This window comes from Artemia franciscana, chromosome 16 (genome assembly GCF_032884065.1).
Source record: "Artemia franciscana chromosome 16, ASM3288406v1, whole genome shotgun sequence".
Lineage (NCBI taxonomy): Eukaryota > Metazoa > Arthropoda > Branchiopoda > Anostraca > Artemiidae > Artemia > Artemia franciscana.
Window position 1 is genome coordinate 24,179,509 of NC_088878.1, and position 16,615 is coordinate 24,196,123.

Below are 16,615 nucleotides of genomic sequence, written 5' to 3' on the forward strand. Positions count from 1 at the left end.
GGCGTGTCAGGGAGCTTCACAGATTGACTTGATAAAGTCGTTTTCCCCGATTCAACCATCTGGGCGGCTGAAGGGAGAGGAAAAATTAGAAAAATTGAGGTATTTTTAACCTACGAGTGGGTGATCGGATCTTAATGAATTTTGATATTTAGAAGGATCTCATGACTCAGAGCTCTTATTTTAAGTCCCAACCGGCATTAAGCCTCTGATTCTCTTTCTAAATCAATCTGTTGATTCTTAGAATTTTGTTAGAGCTCATACCATATTAGGTCTTGGCTCTTCCGACCTCGTCACAAGTGCCATATGAGCTCTTAGCTCCTGTTTTGTATCTGATCCGGTATCTTCTCAGTGTTTAAGATTGGCAGAGAATACGTGAGAAAACCGCAGATAAGAATATGACAAATATACAAGAGGTCTACAATATACACAAATATACAAGAGGTCTACAACTCTGTAGGTAGCTTTTTCAAGAGCTTCAGGTTTTATTGCAAGTTATTAAGTTTGGTCTTAAATGTTTTTGCAACTTGTCCCTAGCCCTATGTCCCATGTATACTTCACCCTCTCTAAGTTTCAAATTGTGTTTTATATAAAGGTCCCCTTCACCCTCTCTAAATTTCAAATTGTGTTTTATATAAAGTTGGATGGTAAATACTTTTTTGAAATCAGAATCATACAAGAATGTTTGGTAATTCCGTGTTATAACAACCACATTAGAAAAGTGACGTTATTTTAATCCTAACGAAATATACCAAAATATGTTGAAAATATAATGCTTTAGCAACAGGATTACGGAAAATACAACAGAGAATTATGTAAAGCAGATCGCCCAGTATATATTAAATTAAATAACTAACCTAACCACCTCTATATAATAAATATTTAATTAAAATATGCCTGCAAAGTAGTTTCTCTCGCTCAGACTAAGCTAAGAGAAAACCGGTTTCATTACAGATCAGGAACAAAGTTTGGTTGTTATAACATGTAAGTACCGGACTTTTAGTTCACATGATTCAAAAGCTTAAGTGATGCCTTTGGGTCCGTGCCCCTTGTATTTACCGTGCCCCAACTTTTGTCTGGAAAATAAATAGTGAAAAGATCCAAGACTAGTTAATTAACGTAAAAAATACACGTACATGGTCTCGCAGACAGTGGACATAAGAAAACTTACAAAGGTTATCAGTTTCTATGATTGGACGATTTTAAGCTGGGTACTTGGGCCCTTGCTCTCTAAACCTGCCCCATGTGTTCATATTTCTTTAACTTGCTTTTACAAATATTCATGACTATACATCTGAGGCTAATAGTGAAAAAGACAATTAAAACAAACAAACAACATTTTCAGGACGTTCCTCCCGCCAACATCACATTTAAAGACTTGTTTCTAATCATGGTCATTTTTGTTTTGATTCTAAATAGTGTTTGGTATCTACTAAAGCTGGTTTGTAAGGGTTCCTGACCTCAATTCTCAGTAAAAACGATAAAAAGAAACAAGGTTCACCCCAAAACCTAAAAAAATGATTTTGCCTGAATAAGGACCAACAAGCTTGTTTTTACACGACCCTCAAAATTATTGCCACAAGTCCTTGGGTCAAATGGGTCCGAATACACAAAAGAAACTTGAAAAACAACATGAATTTCTCAAGACAGTGAAAAACAAATTAGAGTGAATATGTTGGCCCTATGTCCAAGGGCCGTCCTCAGCAATGCAAAGATATATGAGAAGAAAAAACTTACAACAGGATAAAATCAATAAAACTAAAATAAATTTTTTTTAAAAACAGTCCCAGCAACCTTAGCGAAGTTAAACCAGGACTCCACTTCGGTTGAACTTTGCTGAGGTAAGGATGCTGGGACTGTTTTGGAATTTTTTTTTATTTTGGTTTAATCGATTTTATCCTGTTGTAAGTTTTTTCTTCTTATATATTTTTGCATCGCTGAGGACCGCTTTTGGAAAATATTCATTCTAATTTGTTTCCCACTGTCTTGGGAAATTCCATGTTATTATGCTTGTTTTTGGTGTTTGTAATGGAATGACAGTGTGGTCTTCGTCACTATATTTGCTTATTTTAATTTTAAACTTCGATCTTTACTTTTATAAAGAAAACGATGTTGAAAATACTTTTTTTTGATGTTTAAAAAATGCACACTATAAACCTTTTAAGAGTGTCCAATTTAGACAAAGAATCCATAGTAGTCAACTTGAGTTTTCTCTCTTAAACTTTCCCTTAAAAGAAAAAGAAAAACTGTAATTTTGTCATGGAGAGAGTCCTTGGGGTATTTGATCCTTGTTATTTTTTCGGTTGATAAAGAGGAATTCAGTTGCTCATAAAATCTTATCGTGTATGAAATATATCTAGATTTTAGAAGCCTGAACTACATTAAAAGAACTCAAGCTTTGTACTTAATATACTTTACGGAAATTAGTGCTATTGTTGCTACAATTTTCATGTTGCAATTCTGCTAAGAATTTTGGACTTCAAGAATCCCAGAAAATAGAAGAAGTTGGCCTCCTTTGGAGGAAACAGGCTACAGAAATAAAAGTAGCATCATTCGATTCCTTATTTCATGCTATTTCCAAATATCATGGTCGTAATTCTAGCAATGTACCCTCCCCCTTATGATATCTAATCAATTCGAACTTTTTATCCTGAATGAGTCTATGGCTGCGTTGAACCAGGGATTAAGAAGAAAAGACGATCACAAGTTCTCAAAGTTAAAGCCTTTTTGAGGAGATTTCAGCTCCTTTTTTAATTCCTATAAAAGTTCTTTTGTAGTAAATTTTTACTATTAAGGTTAATCAAAACAATATTTACTATTTCTGAATAAGCTTCGAGCTGTAATTTTTCTCTGTACTTTTTTTCCAAATGTGTTTTTCAGCCTTCGGTTACTATGGGCTTTGGTTTGCTTTTTACTAGGCTACTAAAGGGATGGAAAGGGGTAGTGCTAATAAGTAGGCATTATAAACATCTGGTTATTGGTTTGCGGTAACGTAGGTTTGTGTGATACCATTATCATGCTTTCCAACATTTCCACTCCAAAAATTGCATCCACAAATGTCATTTTCGGTACCACATGGTACTTTATGATGGATTTATTGACGTAATTACAAAGAATACTTAAATACGATCAAGAGCTTCAAAATTGAGTGATTAACCACTCTCTGTGACGTTGCAATAGCCTGCTACTTCTGCTCGCTAGCCCGCTACTTATGAAACTTATTGCGGGAATGAGAGAGAGAGAGTATGCAAAAAGGAGGACTGCAAAACCTATGTTCAAACTTTTCGACCATGGAGAATATGATAACACCCTCTTGATGCTGCCAAACCTTTCCACTCTAGGTATGGCACCAAAAAGTGCAATTTTTGGTGCCATATGATACACTTTCGGATCCATGGGGAATCCCAGCACCCCCAAAACCTTTCTGGCGGTCTCATTCCATGTTTTTTTTTTATGTTTTTCAACCTTTCTTTGAAAATAAACTTGTCAATTTGGTCACTTGTTGCTGCCTTTCTTCACATTCCAGAAATAGCACCCAAAGTGTGTTTATTGGGTGGCAAATGGCACTTTTTGGCGGTGCCAAAAAATTCCATTTTTTGGCGGTGTCTTTCTTCATATTCCAGAAATAGCACCCAAAGTGGGTTTATTGGGTGGCAAATGGCGCTTTTTGGCGGTGCCAAAAAGTGCTTTTTAAGTCAAATTAGATATAGCGATTAGATGTCTAAATTAGCTTTTAAGTGGGTCTTTAAACAACTCTCTGTGATGTTCCAGTGCCCTGCTAGCAGTGAAGATATATGTCAGTGCTACGAGTGCAAAAAGGGGGGTTTCCTTATTGTTCAAGGTTTGGGACTGTAACTACTCTGTTCGTGGTTTTTGACAAAAATGGTTCCCAAGGTGTATTTTTCCGAAGCCATTTTTTAGGGTTTGTAGGCTCTTTTTTTGAATTCCCCTAAATTTGTTTTCAATAACATTTTACTGTCTTACTTATATGTGTACTTGTCAAATATTCAAGCCGCATCCAGCCTCATCATGGCGCCCAGCAGTTTACGATATGTCTTCCAGAGCCTCCGCTCGAGGATGACAGGCTTTACGATCTCCAGCCGCTGACGATCCCAACGATGGCCATATTTCGTGAACCCTTAACTTTTATATTTTCTGAACTCACATTTTACTGTCAATGTGTCAACATTAACCCGAAATTATAGTTACCACTCCTGAATCAACTACACAGAAATGTGACTCACTTGGTATTTTTTTTGATAAAACACATTTTAAAAATTTGATTGCTATCAGCCGTTGTTCGCTCTTTACTTGGTTGGTGCTATCGCCGCAACCATGATTTTTTTTTTTTTTTTTTTTTTAGTTTAATTTAAAAACAAAGACTGTGGAGTACACTAATGAAAACATATGCTTGTATTGTATCTTTATTTTGCATTCATTAAATATTATTGTTCAAGGAGAACTATCATAGTCATATTTAAAAACATACAGTCAATTTTTACTCTTAGAGCATGGGAAGGAGCTGGAAAGAGAGGTTCAAGCCATGGAAAATGTTGGCCTTTAGACCCACCTTAGGGTGTTGTCAGGCTTTTTACTAACTGATTAGATTGGTCAGGCAATGTCAGTTTTTCAAGTTTTATCTATGGTAAAAAGATTATTCTGTATCAAGTAGCAAAAATCTGACATAAGCTAGAAGAAGAATAATGCCCAGACAACATAATAGTGACAATAAAATCAAAATTACGTACGACTACAGCGCCAATTATGTGCGCCGCTCTTAATTTCTCGCGTTGAACATTATTCTACTTTCAAACATGAAATTCTTGATCAACCAGTCAGAGTTGAGATTTAAGGTTTTTTTTTTGATACTATAGAAAATGGAAGTTCGGAATAGCATTTTTTTTTTTAGCTGGAATAGAGACCTGACAAAAGATAAACTTAGTATTAGCAGAGAGCAGTTGGAAACAAGTTAGTGTTGGTGCAAACTTATATGACCCATTTCTTGCCATTTTAATTTTCTTTATCTGAAATACAAGTGTATGGTCAAAATTAAGAAAAGGCCTATGTCATTCAAACATCTTGGCTCTTTTTTATTGACAGATGTGACTATAGTGTGGATTGGGCATAAGTTAGGGTGCTCAATTCAAAGTTTTATGATGACAATCTAGTTACACTTTGACAGTTGTAGTTGCTTTTGAAATAAGGTATCACGACTAATAATTTGTACCAGTATTACAAATAGTGCTTAAAGTGTGTATTTAAATTACCAAGTGAAGTGAAATGAGTATCAACAAACATTTTTTACATTGCGAAAGAAATATAATTTAAGAAATAATTCAACTTTAATTGCTGGCTGTTCCTTTTTTATGTGTTTTTTGACTGATGTGTTTATGTGCACAGCATTTGACTGTAACATTGGGTAGACAAAGAATAAAAGTCTGGGGTGTAGATCTTAGATGGGTGTGTAAATTTGAATTCTAAGAAACGTGCAAAATATTTACTTTATACTTCGAAAATATTTACATGGAACTTGCACAAAAGTACCCTGTATGCAGCATTTTTTACGATTATTTCATATGTATATGCAGCATTTTTTGTTGTAGTGTGCGTGTTACTAAACTCCCCTTTTACTGAACCCCGTTCAGCTCAAACCATTTAATTTAACCCCAGTGCAATTAAACTCTCATTTATTTTAACCCTATGGAAGTCAACTCCCATTGGACCTTGTGCAATTAAACACTCCTTTAACTTAACCCTCATGCATTTCCTCTGTCAGTTGAGTCAAATAAGATTGAGTTAAAGTTGGGTTGGGTTGCATTAAAAGAGATAGCCGATCTCTATAAACAACCAAATACTATTACACTAGCCTTCGTTTGCATGTTGTCCTAGCAGATGGCATTATTTCAGTACTTGAGTCAAGGTTGTAACAGTATTATGCAAAATCAGAGCGAAATAAGATTTAGTTGAGACAAGAAGGTCCATAGCGATGACCATCTCGATATATCTGGATTGATAGCAGCCTTTCCTTGCAGAATATGTTTGCTTAACAGATTTTAATGTGGTCTTTAAAATTTTATTTGACATCCAACTAATTGTCTTGTGTTTTCAAATCTGTATCTTCTGCGGTAATTTGATTTTCAAACATGCTGACAATGATTCACTGTTCTAGGTTTTATTGGCCTTATCATGAATTTCGACAACTTACTCTTTTTTTATCATAAGGAAATGTTAGGTAGCGCTGTTGTACTTACAGCTTTTGTAGAATTGATAAGGAAGTACCTTGGTTGCGTCTTAAGAAAAAGATGGCCAAACACCGTTGCTTATGAAGTAATTGATCTCAGCTCAATGTGAATTTCAATCCGGAACTCTTTTCGTTTTCCCCGCTCAGTTGCCTCTTCGGGGGTGTTTATACCCCTTTTGGGCGTTCACTGCCATATCAGAATTAAATAGAAAACCTTAACAAATACTAAAACAGCTTATAAAAATATTTTTATATTGACTTCAATGGTTATTTTGATTTCTGTTTTTTAAATCAAAAGGAATTTTGCTGGGGAATTAATTTTTCATTTACGGGGATCGCCAGCTAAAAAGATTGGAAAGTTATTACCTATAGTTCTTCTAAATATCTGGAAGTGTCCCTTAGTTTTCTCTTTGCATGTTCTGCAAAAACAAAAACAAAAAACGATGTGACACTAGACCATTTACTGAGAAAATGTTTTGGTTCAGAGATACAACCTAGCAACAGCCATCTATGGCTACTGCTAACGTTTAACGTTAGTGCAAACTGATACAATGGTATGACAATACATCCCTGCCTTTTGTGGCAAAACTTATAGGCCTTAATGGGCTATTACTTGAAGGCATTTTTTTCAAAGAAGCACAAGAAGATTAAGGCAAATAAAGGTTAGGGTGTTCTCCTCAATAATTAGAGTTACTGGAGATCTGGATGCCTTGTTCCAAAATTGCGTTCTTTTCTCACCACTCACCTTCCATAGAAAATATTCCTACTCTATAATATTTTGGGATCGTAATTAAACTTGGTGGGAAGAAGCTCTTGGCTCTTCCGACCTCGTCACAAGTGCCTTATGAGCTCTTGTTTTTTTCTGTTAATCTACGCGGGACTATGCGGGACCCCAAATATTTCACTTAGACGCTTGGTGGTCATACAAAAAAAAAAATACATTTGATTAAAAAAACATTATATTATGTTTCATCGTAAGCTTATACTCGTTTTTAAAACGGTTCCGCAGACTTTGAAAATTACTTCGTACATTTTCTCGAATATTTATGGGTTTTCAACGCCCCGTTCTTTACGCTACAGTTTGACCCATTCTTGCAACTCTACTTTTTAAAACGACAAAAAAAAAACTTTATCGTAAAGAGCGTGGCGTTGAGGAGGGACAGTCCCTTTCATATACGGAATAATTTCTGTTCGTTTTAAGTTTTAGTGCTGCTTTAAGTTTTTGCATACAGGGATGTATTGAGATTTGCTTAAATTGTTAATCTTATTAATTTGATTGCTCTTTTCTATGAATATTATTTATTTGTACCAAAATTTATTATTTTCTTTTCTTAGGATGGATGCCCACTTGAGTCAGTTTCTAGACAATGATTGGCAACTTTTGCAAGTTTTGGGTGATCTGAACTCCAGTGGCTTCAACCAAGCTTCTGATTCTGCATCTGTGAATCCAAACGAGCTTCGTTTTCAAGATAACCAAACCAGCTCTTTTGATAGTAATTTTGTAAAAAGTCAAAGTTCTTGGAAACAAAATCGTGAGCAACTAGTTCAGAATTATGGGGGAAATATGCCAAATGGTTACAATAATATTGCAACATATGGAAATAGTGAGAGATATCAAACAGTTACGCATCAGCCTGCAATCCAACTGCAATCCAACTGCGATTCAACTGCAAGTATCAATAAGCAGCAAGTGAGAAATGGTTATGAATATAATAATATTAGGAGAACTGAGAATGTACAGCAGCAAATCGCACAACAGCCAAAAGCACCCAATAAATATCAAAATATACACTCTTATGACAACATACGTACTTATGGGCAGCCAAAACAGACCCAGCAATATACCCAGGCACAATATCAAAGACCTCGAAGTGATCATTTTCTAAATGAGCAATATGCTTCAAGATTAGAATCTGCAACACAGGCTTTAAACCCTAGCAGAAACTTGGACCATGCATCAATATCAAATCAGTTGCCTAATTTCAATTCATTTAGACAGAACCAGCAAAGGTCAGTGAGAAGCGTATCGACCGAAAATTATGACCGACAGAAAAGTGAATTGCCACAAATGAGTGATATGAGTAAAATCCAACAAATTCAAAAATGGCTTCAGTCGAGCAATCCTGATGATTCTTTGAGTCATATGCATGAGGCTGATCCTGTGTATGCTACTGTGAATAACACGCAAGCTCATTATCAAGTGCAAAACGTTCGTCAAAGTGAAGTCCCCAGGCAAGGAAAACCTCAACAACCAAAAGTATCTGTCGATGCTGTAATTAACCAGTTCAAGTTGGAAAGGACTCGAGCCGTTACTAATTATCAGCCACCTACCTATAAAGTTGTTAGCCAAAGCAGTGTTGAAAAGCCAGTTTACTCTAACGCTGTTACTAGTCATAGTTTAAGTCAGTTCAATCAAGACCAAAGGATAACTTATGACAATGTTGTAAAACTGAGTCAAGCTCAAAATGCAACCCAAGAACGTAATCAGTACCAGCCCAATTTTGCATCTCAACCCAATTCTTTAAACCAAACAATTGCTAATAGCAAAAATGACCAAAGGAAAACTTATGACAATCTAATACTTCATAACAAACTGTCACAGGATCAGGGAAAGCCTAATGAAATCAACGCTGCTCCAAATAGCTTAAATTTTGAAAAGAAACTCTATAACAAGATGGAAGCGGAAATGTTTGCTTCTCCTAGCTCCGCCCCAAAAGTTTCAAATAGATTACCTACTTCTGTTAAAGATGAAGGAATACAAAATAATATACAAAGCCATTTCGGACTTAAAAACGCTGTAGTGTATGGTCAAGACACTTTTAAAGTACCTGAATCATCAAAGCAAACATCTGCATACCTTTCAAGTATGCCTCAGGGGAAAAATCTGTCCTCAAGTCCACAAATGTCCAGTCCTTTAGCTAGCCTTCAGCAACAGAGTGATAGTCTTATTGCTTATCCTGGGTCACGAGCAAATTTAGCTTACCATAGGCAAATTCCAACTCAAATTAACAAAGAATCGTTTATGGAGCCTAAAACAGAACCTGTTCAACAGCCACCTGCCCCCCAATTAGCTAATCAGAGCAGAATATCATCTACTTTTCAAGATTCTTCATATTTCAGACAGTATCAGAAGGAGCCAGAAAGTCATACGTACTTTTCAGATGGAACCAGATTCTCTGAGAAGGAGCACCATAAATGCTCTGAGATTAGTGTGAACGAGGATGTTGAACCTCAGTCTGAAATAAGAAGCTTAGATTTAAGTAAAGAATTTACATCTTATTCTGATGGGTCATCTCTGATAAAAAAACTCAAAAAGCCAAAGCTCATGATAACTGAGCCACCAATGCAGTTTGCTGAGCAATTAGACCTAAGCTTTGCTGAAGATGGAAACAGTATACCTTCAGAAGGATCTGTCCCTATATATATTAAGGAGAATCCTCAAGTGAAACAAGAGCCACAGATCAAGACGGCGCCAAAAAACTTTGTACAGCTTTACCCAAATATGGTCCTTCAAAATGAAGTGGAGGGGGAGTTTGTGGAAGAAAGAGTAGAGAAGGTTGGTGGCTCAATTCGAGATTCTGAGTTGCCTTGTGTTCAAAAGTCTGCTGAAATTTCAGAAAATCAAACTCCAAATGGTCCTAAGGATTTTGCTAGGGACTCAGCTATAACCCCAACTCTCCTTAATCTCTCTTTACAGAAAGGTTTAGAGTCGTCAAAAGAAGAAATATCTCCCTCCATTTCTCTAACTCCCGAGCCATGCGACCCAGAAAAACCTTGGAATCTAGCGTGTGTTGCTACCCAAAGAAAATGCTACAAAAGGCCTGTTATTAAAAATAGTGAAAGGCCCTTGTCTCCCAGTGATAGTTATCGTTTTGTAACCAATGAGAATGGGAGAATCCCCCCTTTTCCATGTAAGAAAAGATGTTGTGTCCCTCTTAGTAATGATTCTTTTGAGAATCATAAAAAAATGTATTCATATACAATCATGGGTCACTTGAAGCATCAGGTTGTTAAGGCACATTCACAAAATTCCACAGTCCCAATGAAAATAGTGCTTAGTATAAAACCACCAGAACCCGAGCTTAAAACACCGGTTCCAGCTCACAGCAACAGTGTCGGAAAGGCTTCAGTGAAAATTAAAGAGGTGAGAAAAACACTTGGCGGTCCTGTGGCCCGTGGTAGACCAAGAAAACCTGAAAACCTCAACAAAAGCCCTAATAAAAGAAGGAGAGGACGAAAATCATTTAATGTGTCTGAAATGGCAATGCCTAGTACTCCTGTTGCTCAGGCAGCTTTAGGCTTGCTGAGCCTAACTCCAAGGATAATTGGTTCGCCCCAACCAGAATTTGAATTTAAAGTACAAACTCCGAAGCCTGCTCCATACAAGTTTAAAACAAAGGCTGAGCTAAAGCAGGTTCAGAGCGATATAGGAATATCTTCTTGTTTTGAAACAGCCCAACCCCCCTCTATTTCTGCCATTCCATGCATACCTTGTAACTTATCGACTGTGTCAAAGGATGATAGTTTACCTGAATTGCTTGTTAAAAAGAAGCCAAAGAAGATCAAGAAAAAAGTCCCGGAACTTTTAGTTGCTTCTGAATCAGAGCTATATGGCAATGAGTTTCCAATTGAGATAGTTGTGAATAAAAAGTATGTGTCTCCTCCTTCACCCCCTCCAGCTCCGAGTGAAACCCCAATACCTTTGCAGAATGAAATTTTGCCGTCTTACAGTGAGTCTCCTGTTGAAAGTGAAACTCCTCAAGTGACTGAAAAACTAGACGTGTGGGATGATATGTTTTCACATAGTTTAGAAAACTTTTGTAGTGAACTCTGTCACACTGGAATTAAACGTGTTAAAAGAATAGAAACTAAGGAGTTGGATCCTCCAGTATGTGAGCCGGAAGATTTCACTCCAAAATCGCCTGCTTCCGTTGATGAAGAATTACCACTAACAGCTCGTATCAAAACTAAAAAACCACCCAAAAGAAAAACAGATGAACAAATGGAAGAAAAAGAAGAAAAGGGTGATTCTTTTTACCCAGGTTGGGAAGGAGAATTGTTAGACTTTAAAAAGAGTATGAGAATACCATCTAAGCTGATTAGTGTGCCTAAAAGTATTCCAGGACAAGGATTGAAAATTAAGATTACTAATGCTTACCTGAGAAGAGATGTTAAGTTGAAGAGGTTAAAGAAGAAATTTGGTTCTGGTCCCTCTGGATTTGACTATTTGAAGAAGAAGAAGAGGAAGCGTATTAATAAGGATTTAAAAGAAGAAAAGAGATCTCTGGTAATTCGTTTTTTATTATTTATTTTTTATGTGTGTTCTGCAAGCAATTTAAATTAGGTTCTTTGAACTCAACTTGTATTAATGAATTTGAGAAATAATATTCTGGCTCATTTCTTAAAAGCAAAACTGTGAGCTAAACTAGTCAGAAAGGATTATCGTTTTAAACCAATTTTTTCTTATGAAAACAGTGTTGTTGGGTTCTTCTGAATATTTCTTCCGAGGTGTACGAAACCTTCACACAGAAACAAATAGTGCCTACAGGTGGCCTTAAAATTCATTCATTTTATGTTTCAGCAAAGGCTAAATTATATATCTAAATGTGTATTTATCCATTTCCGCCATGCAAAAACCTTAGGGCCTGTTTCTCGAAAACGTTTCTTTTCGATAGATCTCTTTTCTGAATGCGTATCGTTCGCCATTTTCAATTACTTTTTTATCTATCTGACAGATTTTAGGCTTGATTATTTTTTTTTATTGATATGTTGGCTATATTTCTTTTCTGATTTGTAAAGTAAAAACTGAAAAAAACTGAATTGTACAAAAGCGATGGAGGGTGGAGGGGGTATGTATCCGTATGAAGATAAGTAAAATCTGCACAAATATTAGCTTCACTCACTTCAACTCTCAATGTTGATGCTTTGTTCTGTCAGTATTGATTGATTGATATAGTATTGATAGAAATGTTTTAGAATTCGATCTACCAGCTAACATATTTTTCGCATACCTTCTTTATGTTTTTTTCACTTCTATTTTCTTAAACGTTTCTCTTTTAACATATTTTCTTTCAATAAATAACATTCTCAAGGGATCACAAAGATTATTGGATTCACGTGCAGGGTCGAGTACCTGCAAATATATTGGGGGGGGGGGCTTTCTTTACAATGAAGGTACGCAAAAGTTCTTTCCAAAATCTATGATGGATTTGATTCGTTTTCAGTTTTGCTAATGACATTGCCAAAAAGGGGACTTTTTCAAATGTTGGGGTGTAAATCCCTCTGCCTCCCTAGCTGGCTCCCCTGATTGCCAGTTGAACAGGGCCTGGATTATTGCCCATATTATACAATCTAGTCTGGATTTACAGTCCAGTATCAGTTTGGAAAAACCCCCTAGTCAAGGTGTTAAAGTAATAGGATATGTTAAAGTGACATGATATGTTATCGAATCTTAAAATCAAAAGTTAAAGTAATACAATAGACAAATGGTTTAGAAATGATATAGTCATGCAAAAGAACATGAAACATGAATTTTAGCAAGATATGTTTAGAATAATTACATATCTGGAAGATAATTTTGTGGAGACAGATGAACCAGAATGAGGATCCTCTCTTCAGAAAACCCAGATATTTGGATTTGACCGTTGAATTATTTATTTTAAAGTATTTCATTTTCTTCTAGGCACATTACAGAGAATTCGGATCCGCCTGTAATGAAGCTAATCTGAAATCTTACTATTTTGGGGGAAAGATGGAGGAATTGGTAAAGAGATAAGATATTTTATTTTATTTAATCGAAAACTTGGCTAAAGAAAATGAACAAACTACAGAGAAAAAGAAGTTTCGCTGTTTAATTCTTTATATATAATGTTGGCGTTATTCATGTATCAATTCTAGAGCATCAATTTACCTAATACAGCTGTGAGCTGCAATGAGTTGTTATTGTTTTTAAATAATTGATTAATATAAATTCATTTTTAATTAATTGATTAATAGTTAATTAATTAATTAATGTTAGAATAACGAAAACTGTGGTTCAATTCTGTTTTCTAAAGTTATGATGAGAGAAAGGTTGAGATGGCTAGGGCACGTTCAACGGATGAAGGATGATAGATTTCCAAATATTGTCCTTTTCGGCCATCTGTCTGGGGCTAAACGGACGGCAGATCTTCCTCGTCTGGGTGGGAGGATGTCATAAAGAAAGATTTAAGGGAAATGGGAACTTCCTGGGAGGGTGTAAAGAGGGAGGCTTTGAATAGATTGGGATGGACGAGAAGTTTGCGCAGCTGTGTTGGCCTTAGGCGACTTGGTGCTGCGGCGAGTTGTTAGTAGTAGTAGTAGTAGTATTATTGTGTTCTAATGTTAATTAATTTTTCATGTATTAATTGATTTCTTGTTCGGTAATTTAAGTAATAAAAACGAAAATCGACTCACCAGAACAACATTTTAGTTTCGTAATTGCTATGCATCAATTACTAATGTTAATGTTTTTAATTTTCATTTATCAATTTTGTTTAATTCGAAATACATTTTACCCCAGATAAATCTGGATTTTAATGCTAATTTTAGTTAACTGGCTCAAAATTTTTACGAAAGAATCAATCAAGTTTTGTATTCTTCTTACTAACTCAAAATTAGACTTGTTGATGTTGTACTAAATCCACATGTTGGATACAATTTGATGTTGCATTAAACCAAGAGACGCTATGCGTATCTAAGTTATCAAGAGGGCGTATCTGCATTACTTTAGGAATAGCTCTCCGCTACTGCGACTGACTGCTTGCAAATGTGACTTCTTGGAACAGTGACTGCAATTACTTGTAACTTAGACTGCGGCTGTTTTTGATTGTGACTACTTCAGCTGCAACTATTTATGGATGCGTATGTAACAACTGTCGTGTGCGGTTGCTGATCTTAATGCCACTGCTACTATTATTGGTCTAAATACAGAGTTCAAGTGCATCCAGGCTATCCAAAGGGCTTATCTAGAATATTTCAGGAATGGTAAATGGTATCAAGCTGTTAATTTCAGGGAATGGCGAGGGAGCTGTTGAACTACTATGTACATCTAGGAGCTCAAAAGGGTGTATCTGTAATATCTTGACATAAAGATACCAGATACTTATGTAGATGCATAAATTAATCGTAAAATAATTAGAAATTTAAATGTATCCTCAAGTCAAACTTGAAACTAGCGAAAATTATTACAAGCAGGGAATTGGCTACTGCCATACCACCAACTAAACTTTCTAAAGTTTGTTGTGTCCTTTGCCCTTCACTGAAAGCAAAATGTATTTTAGGCAATTTCTATACAAGTGTAGTTTTGAAAAGTATGGAAAAATTATTGTTAAATATAATGTTGAATATTAAGTTGCTGTAATATTTAGGAGATAATATCATTATATGTTAAAAATTCAATTTATGTTCTTAAGTTCTTTCCAGTTTTCTTGATTATTATAGTGAATTGCCTGGGCATACCATATAAAAAAAAATATTTTTTTCCCATTAAAGTTCTTATTTCAAATCTATCGCTATTATAATAATTTGTATTTTTAGGTTACTCCAGTACCTGTTCCCTTTGCAGCCGTTTCCCCTCCTCCTTTGGATGTAGGTGCTAAGCTGAAAGATTTTGGCCTTAATAAAAGCATTGGAGAAACTCTGCTACACAAAGTGGCAAGAGTTGGATATTTGGTAAGGATTTAAACTTTATCAAACCCCATTCAGGTTTATCTTTTATTAAATAAAAAAAAAACAATATTTTTTTTTTTTACTGAAGGTAAGGAGCAACGTTAAAACTTGAAACGACTAGGAATTATTTTGTATATTAGGGAGGCTGCCCCTGCCTTAACCCTCGCTCTTTATGCTTAAGTCTTAAAAGTTTTTTTAAAACTGCTTCTCATTAAAATTCAAAGACCCTTGTGTTAATTAACTTGTGCTATTAAAATTCAACGACCTTGTGAGCAGTTTTTCTTAATAATTGTGACATAAAGCCGAACTTTAGCTTAAAGAACGACGGTTGAAGAAGGGAAGCCCCTTCATATACCAAATGATTTCCGCTCGTTTTAAGTTTTAATGTTGCTCCCTACTCTCATTTAAATGTTTCTTTAAATTCTGATATCTGACTATTTCAAATCATGCCAGGAAATCCCCTTCCCTCCCCCTCCTCCCCGAAAACTTCCCGTAAAAACTCCTGGAAACTTTCCTCCCCACAGAAGACTACCCACCCAGGAAAATTCTGGCCCGTGTGGAAAATCTTCCTCTCTCGCAGAATATTCTCCCCTCCCTAGAAAAAAAGAAAAGAAAATTCCATATGTTTCCCAATAAGAAATACAATGTGTAGACGGGAAAATTGCGTAACTTACTGCCCTTTCCCCAGGGACTATGGGGGTTTTATCATCCCCAAAGCTATACTTATAGAACCTTTCAACCATATTATACCAAATCCCTGTCTCAAAACTTTGGTTGGGTGTTTCTGGGGAAGAAGGGTATGGGAGGGAGACTAGCTGCCCTCCAATCTTTTTGGTTATTGATAAAGGGCCATAGGGATTTTGACCTTTGTTTGAATGAACCCTCTCCCAATCTTCTAGAACCATTGGTTCGATATGATCACCCCTAACAAAAAAGAAGAAAATAACAACAAATTGAATGCATTTGTGATCTTTCTTCTGGCAATAAATATAAAATTCCACATTTTGGTAAATAGAACTTGAAACCTATACAATATGGTTCTCTGATGTAATAAATGTGATAGTGTGGCTTTTTTTTTAAGATTGCTTGATTTTTCGTGATGTTTCCCCTCTTTTCGAAAACCTGGGCCATTTTCTTTGCGGGTAGCTATGGATGGGTAACATTAAACTTAATGAATTTTGTATATTTGGAATCAGCATTAAAAAAACAATTCGTCTGATGTGTCTATTATTTCTAAATTCTGTTTAGGGTTTTGGTTTGTATTGGGCCGAGTCGCTCCTTACTTACAGTTCGTTAGCTTGAACTGTTAAGATCTTGCCAGTTCTTAAGACTTACTGTAATTTTTGGACATTTACATTCGCCTTTCTTTTCTTACTGGAAATTAATTTTTCTGTTGAAATAAGCTGTTTTATCCAGTGCCTCCGTCACTCCTAAGTTTTCCAGTGAATCCCAAGTTTTCCCAAAAGAATTGGTTTGTCGCAAATTTCTCTGAAAATTGAAAATAACGAAATTTAAGGTTTGTCCTCTGCTTTAATTTTTATATATTTATGAATGTTAATTTTTGTGGATATTTCGGAGGAATCAATTTTAACTAGAGCAAATTCAGGAAAACACAAAAATCTGAGGATCGTGGAATCACTCTGTGTTTGGGAATAATTTATTGTTAGTATTTTACAGACCAAAAGCGTT

At 35.7% G+C, this 16,615-nt stretch overlaps 1 protein-coding gene across 3 annotated transcripts in view; it reads left to right on the forward strand.

The window, feature by feature from the left end:
- LOC136037253 (uncharacterized) overlaps positions 1-16,615 on the forward strand; it is a 61,509-nt gene that overhangs the window by 24,135 nt on the left and 20,759 nt on the right. For 2 of the 3 annotated variants that reach the window (XM_065719882.1, XM_065719883.1), the window contains exons 2-4: positions 7,574-11,525; positions 12,921-13,001; positions 14,795-14,929. In XM_065719882.1, coding sequence (XP_065575954.1) covers positions 7,575-11,525; positions 12,921-13,001; positions 14,795-14,929 — 4,167 coding nt within the window. In that variant the 5' untranslated portion in view covers position 7,574. The remainder of the gene's footprint in view (positions 1-7,573; positions 11,526-12,920; positions 13,002-14,794; positions 14,930-16,615) is intronic. The other variant, XM_065719884.1, reaches the window with a different exon arrangement.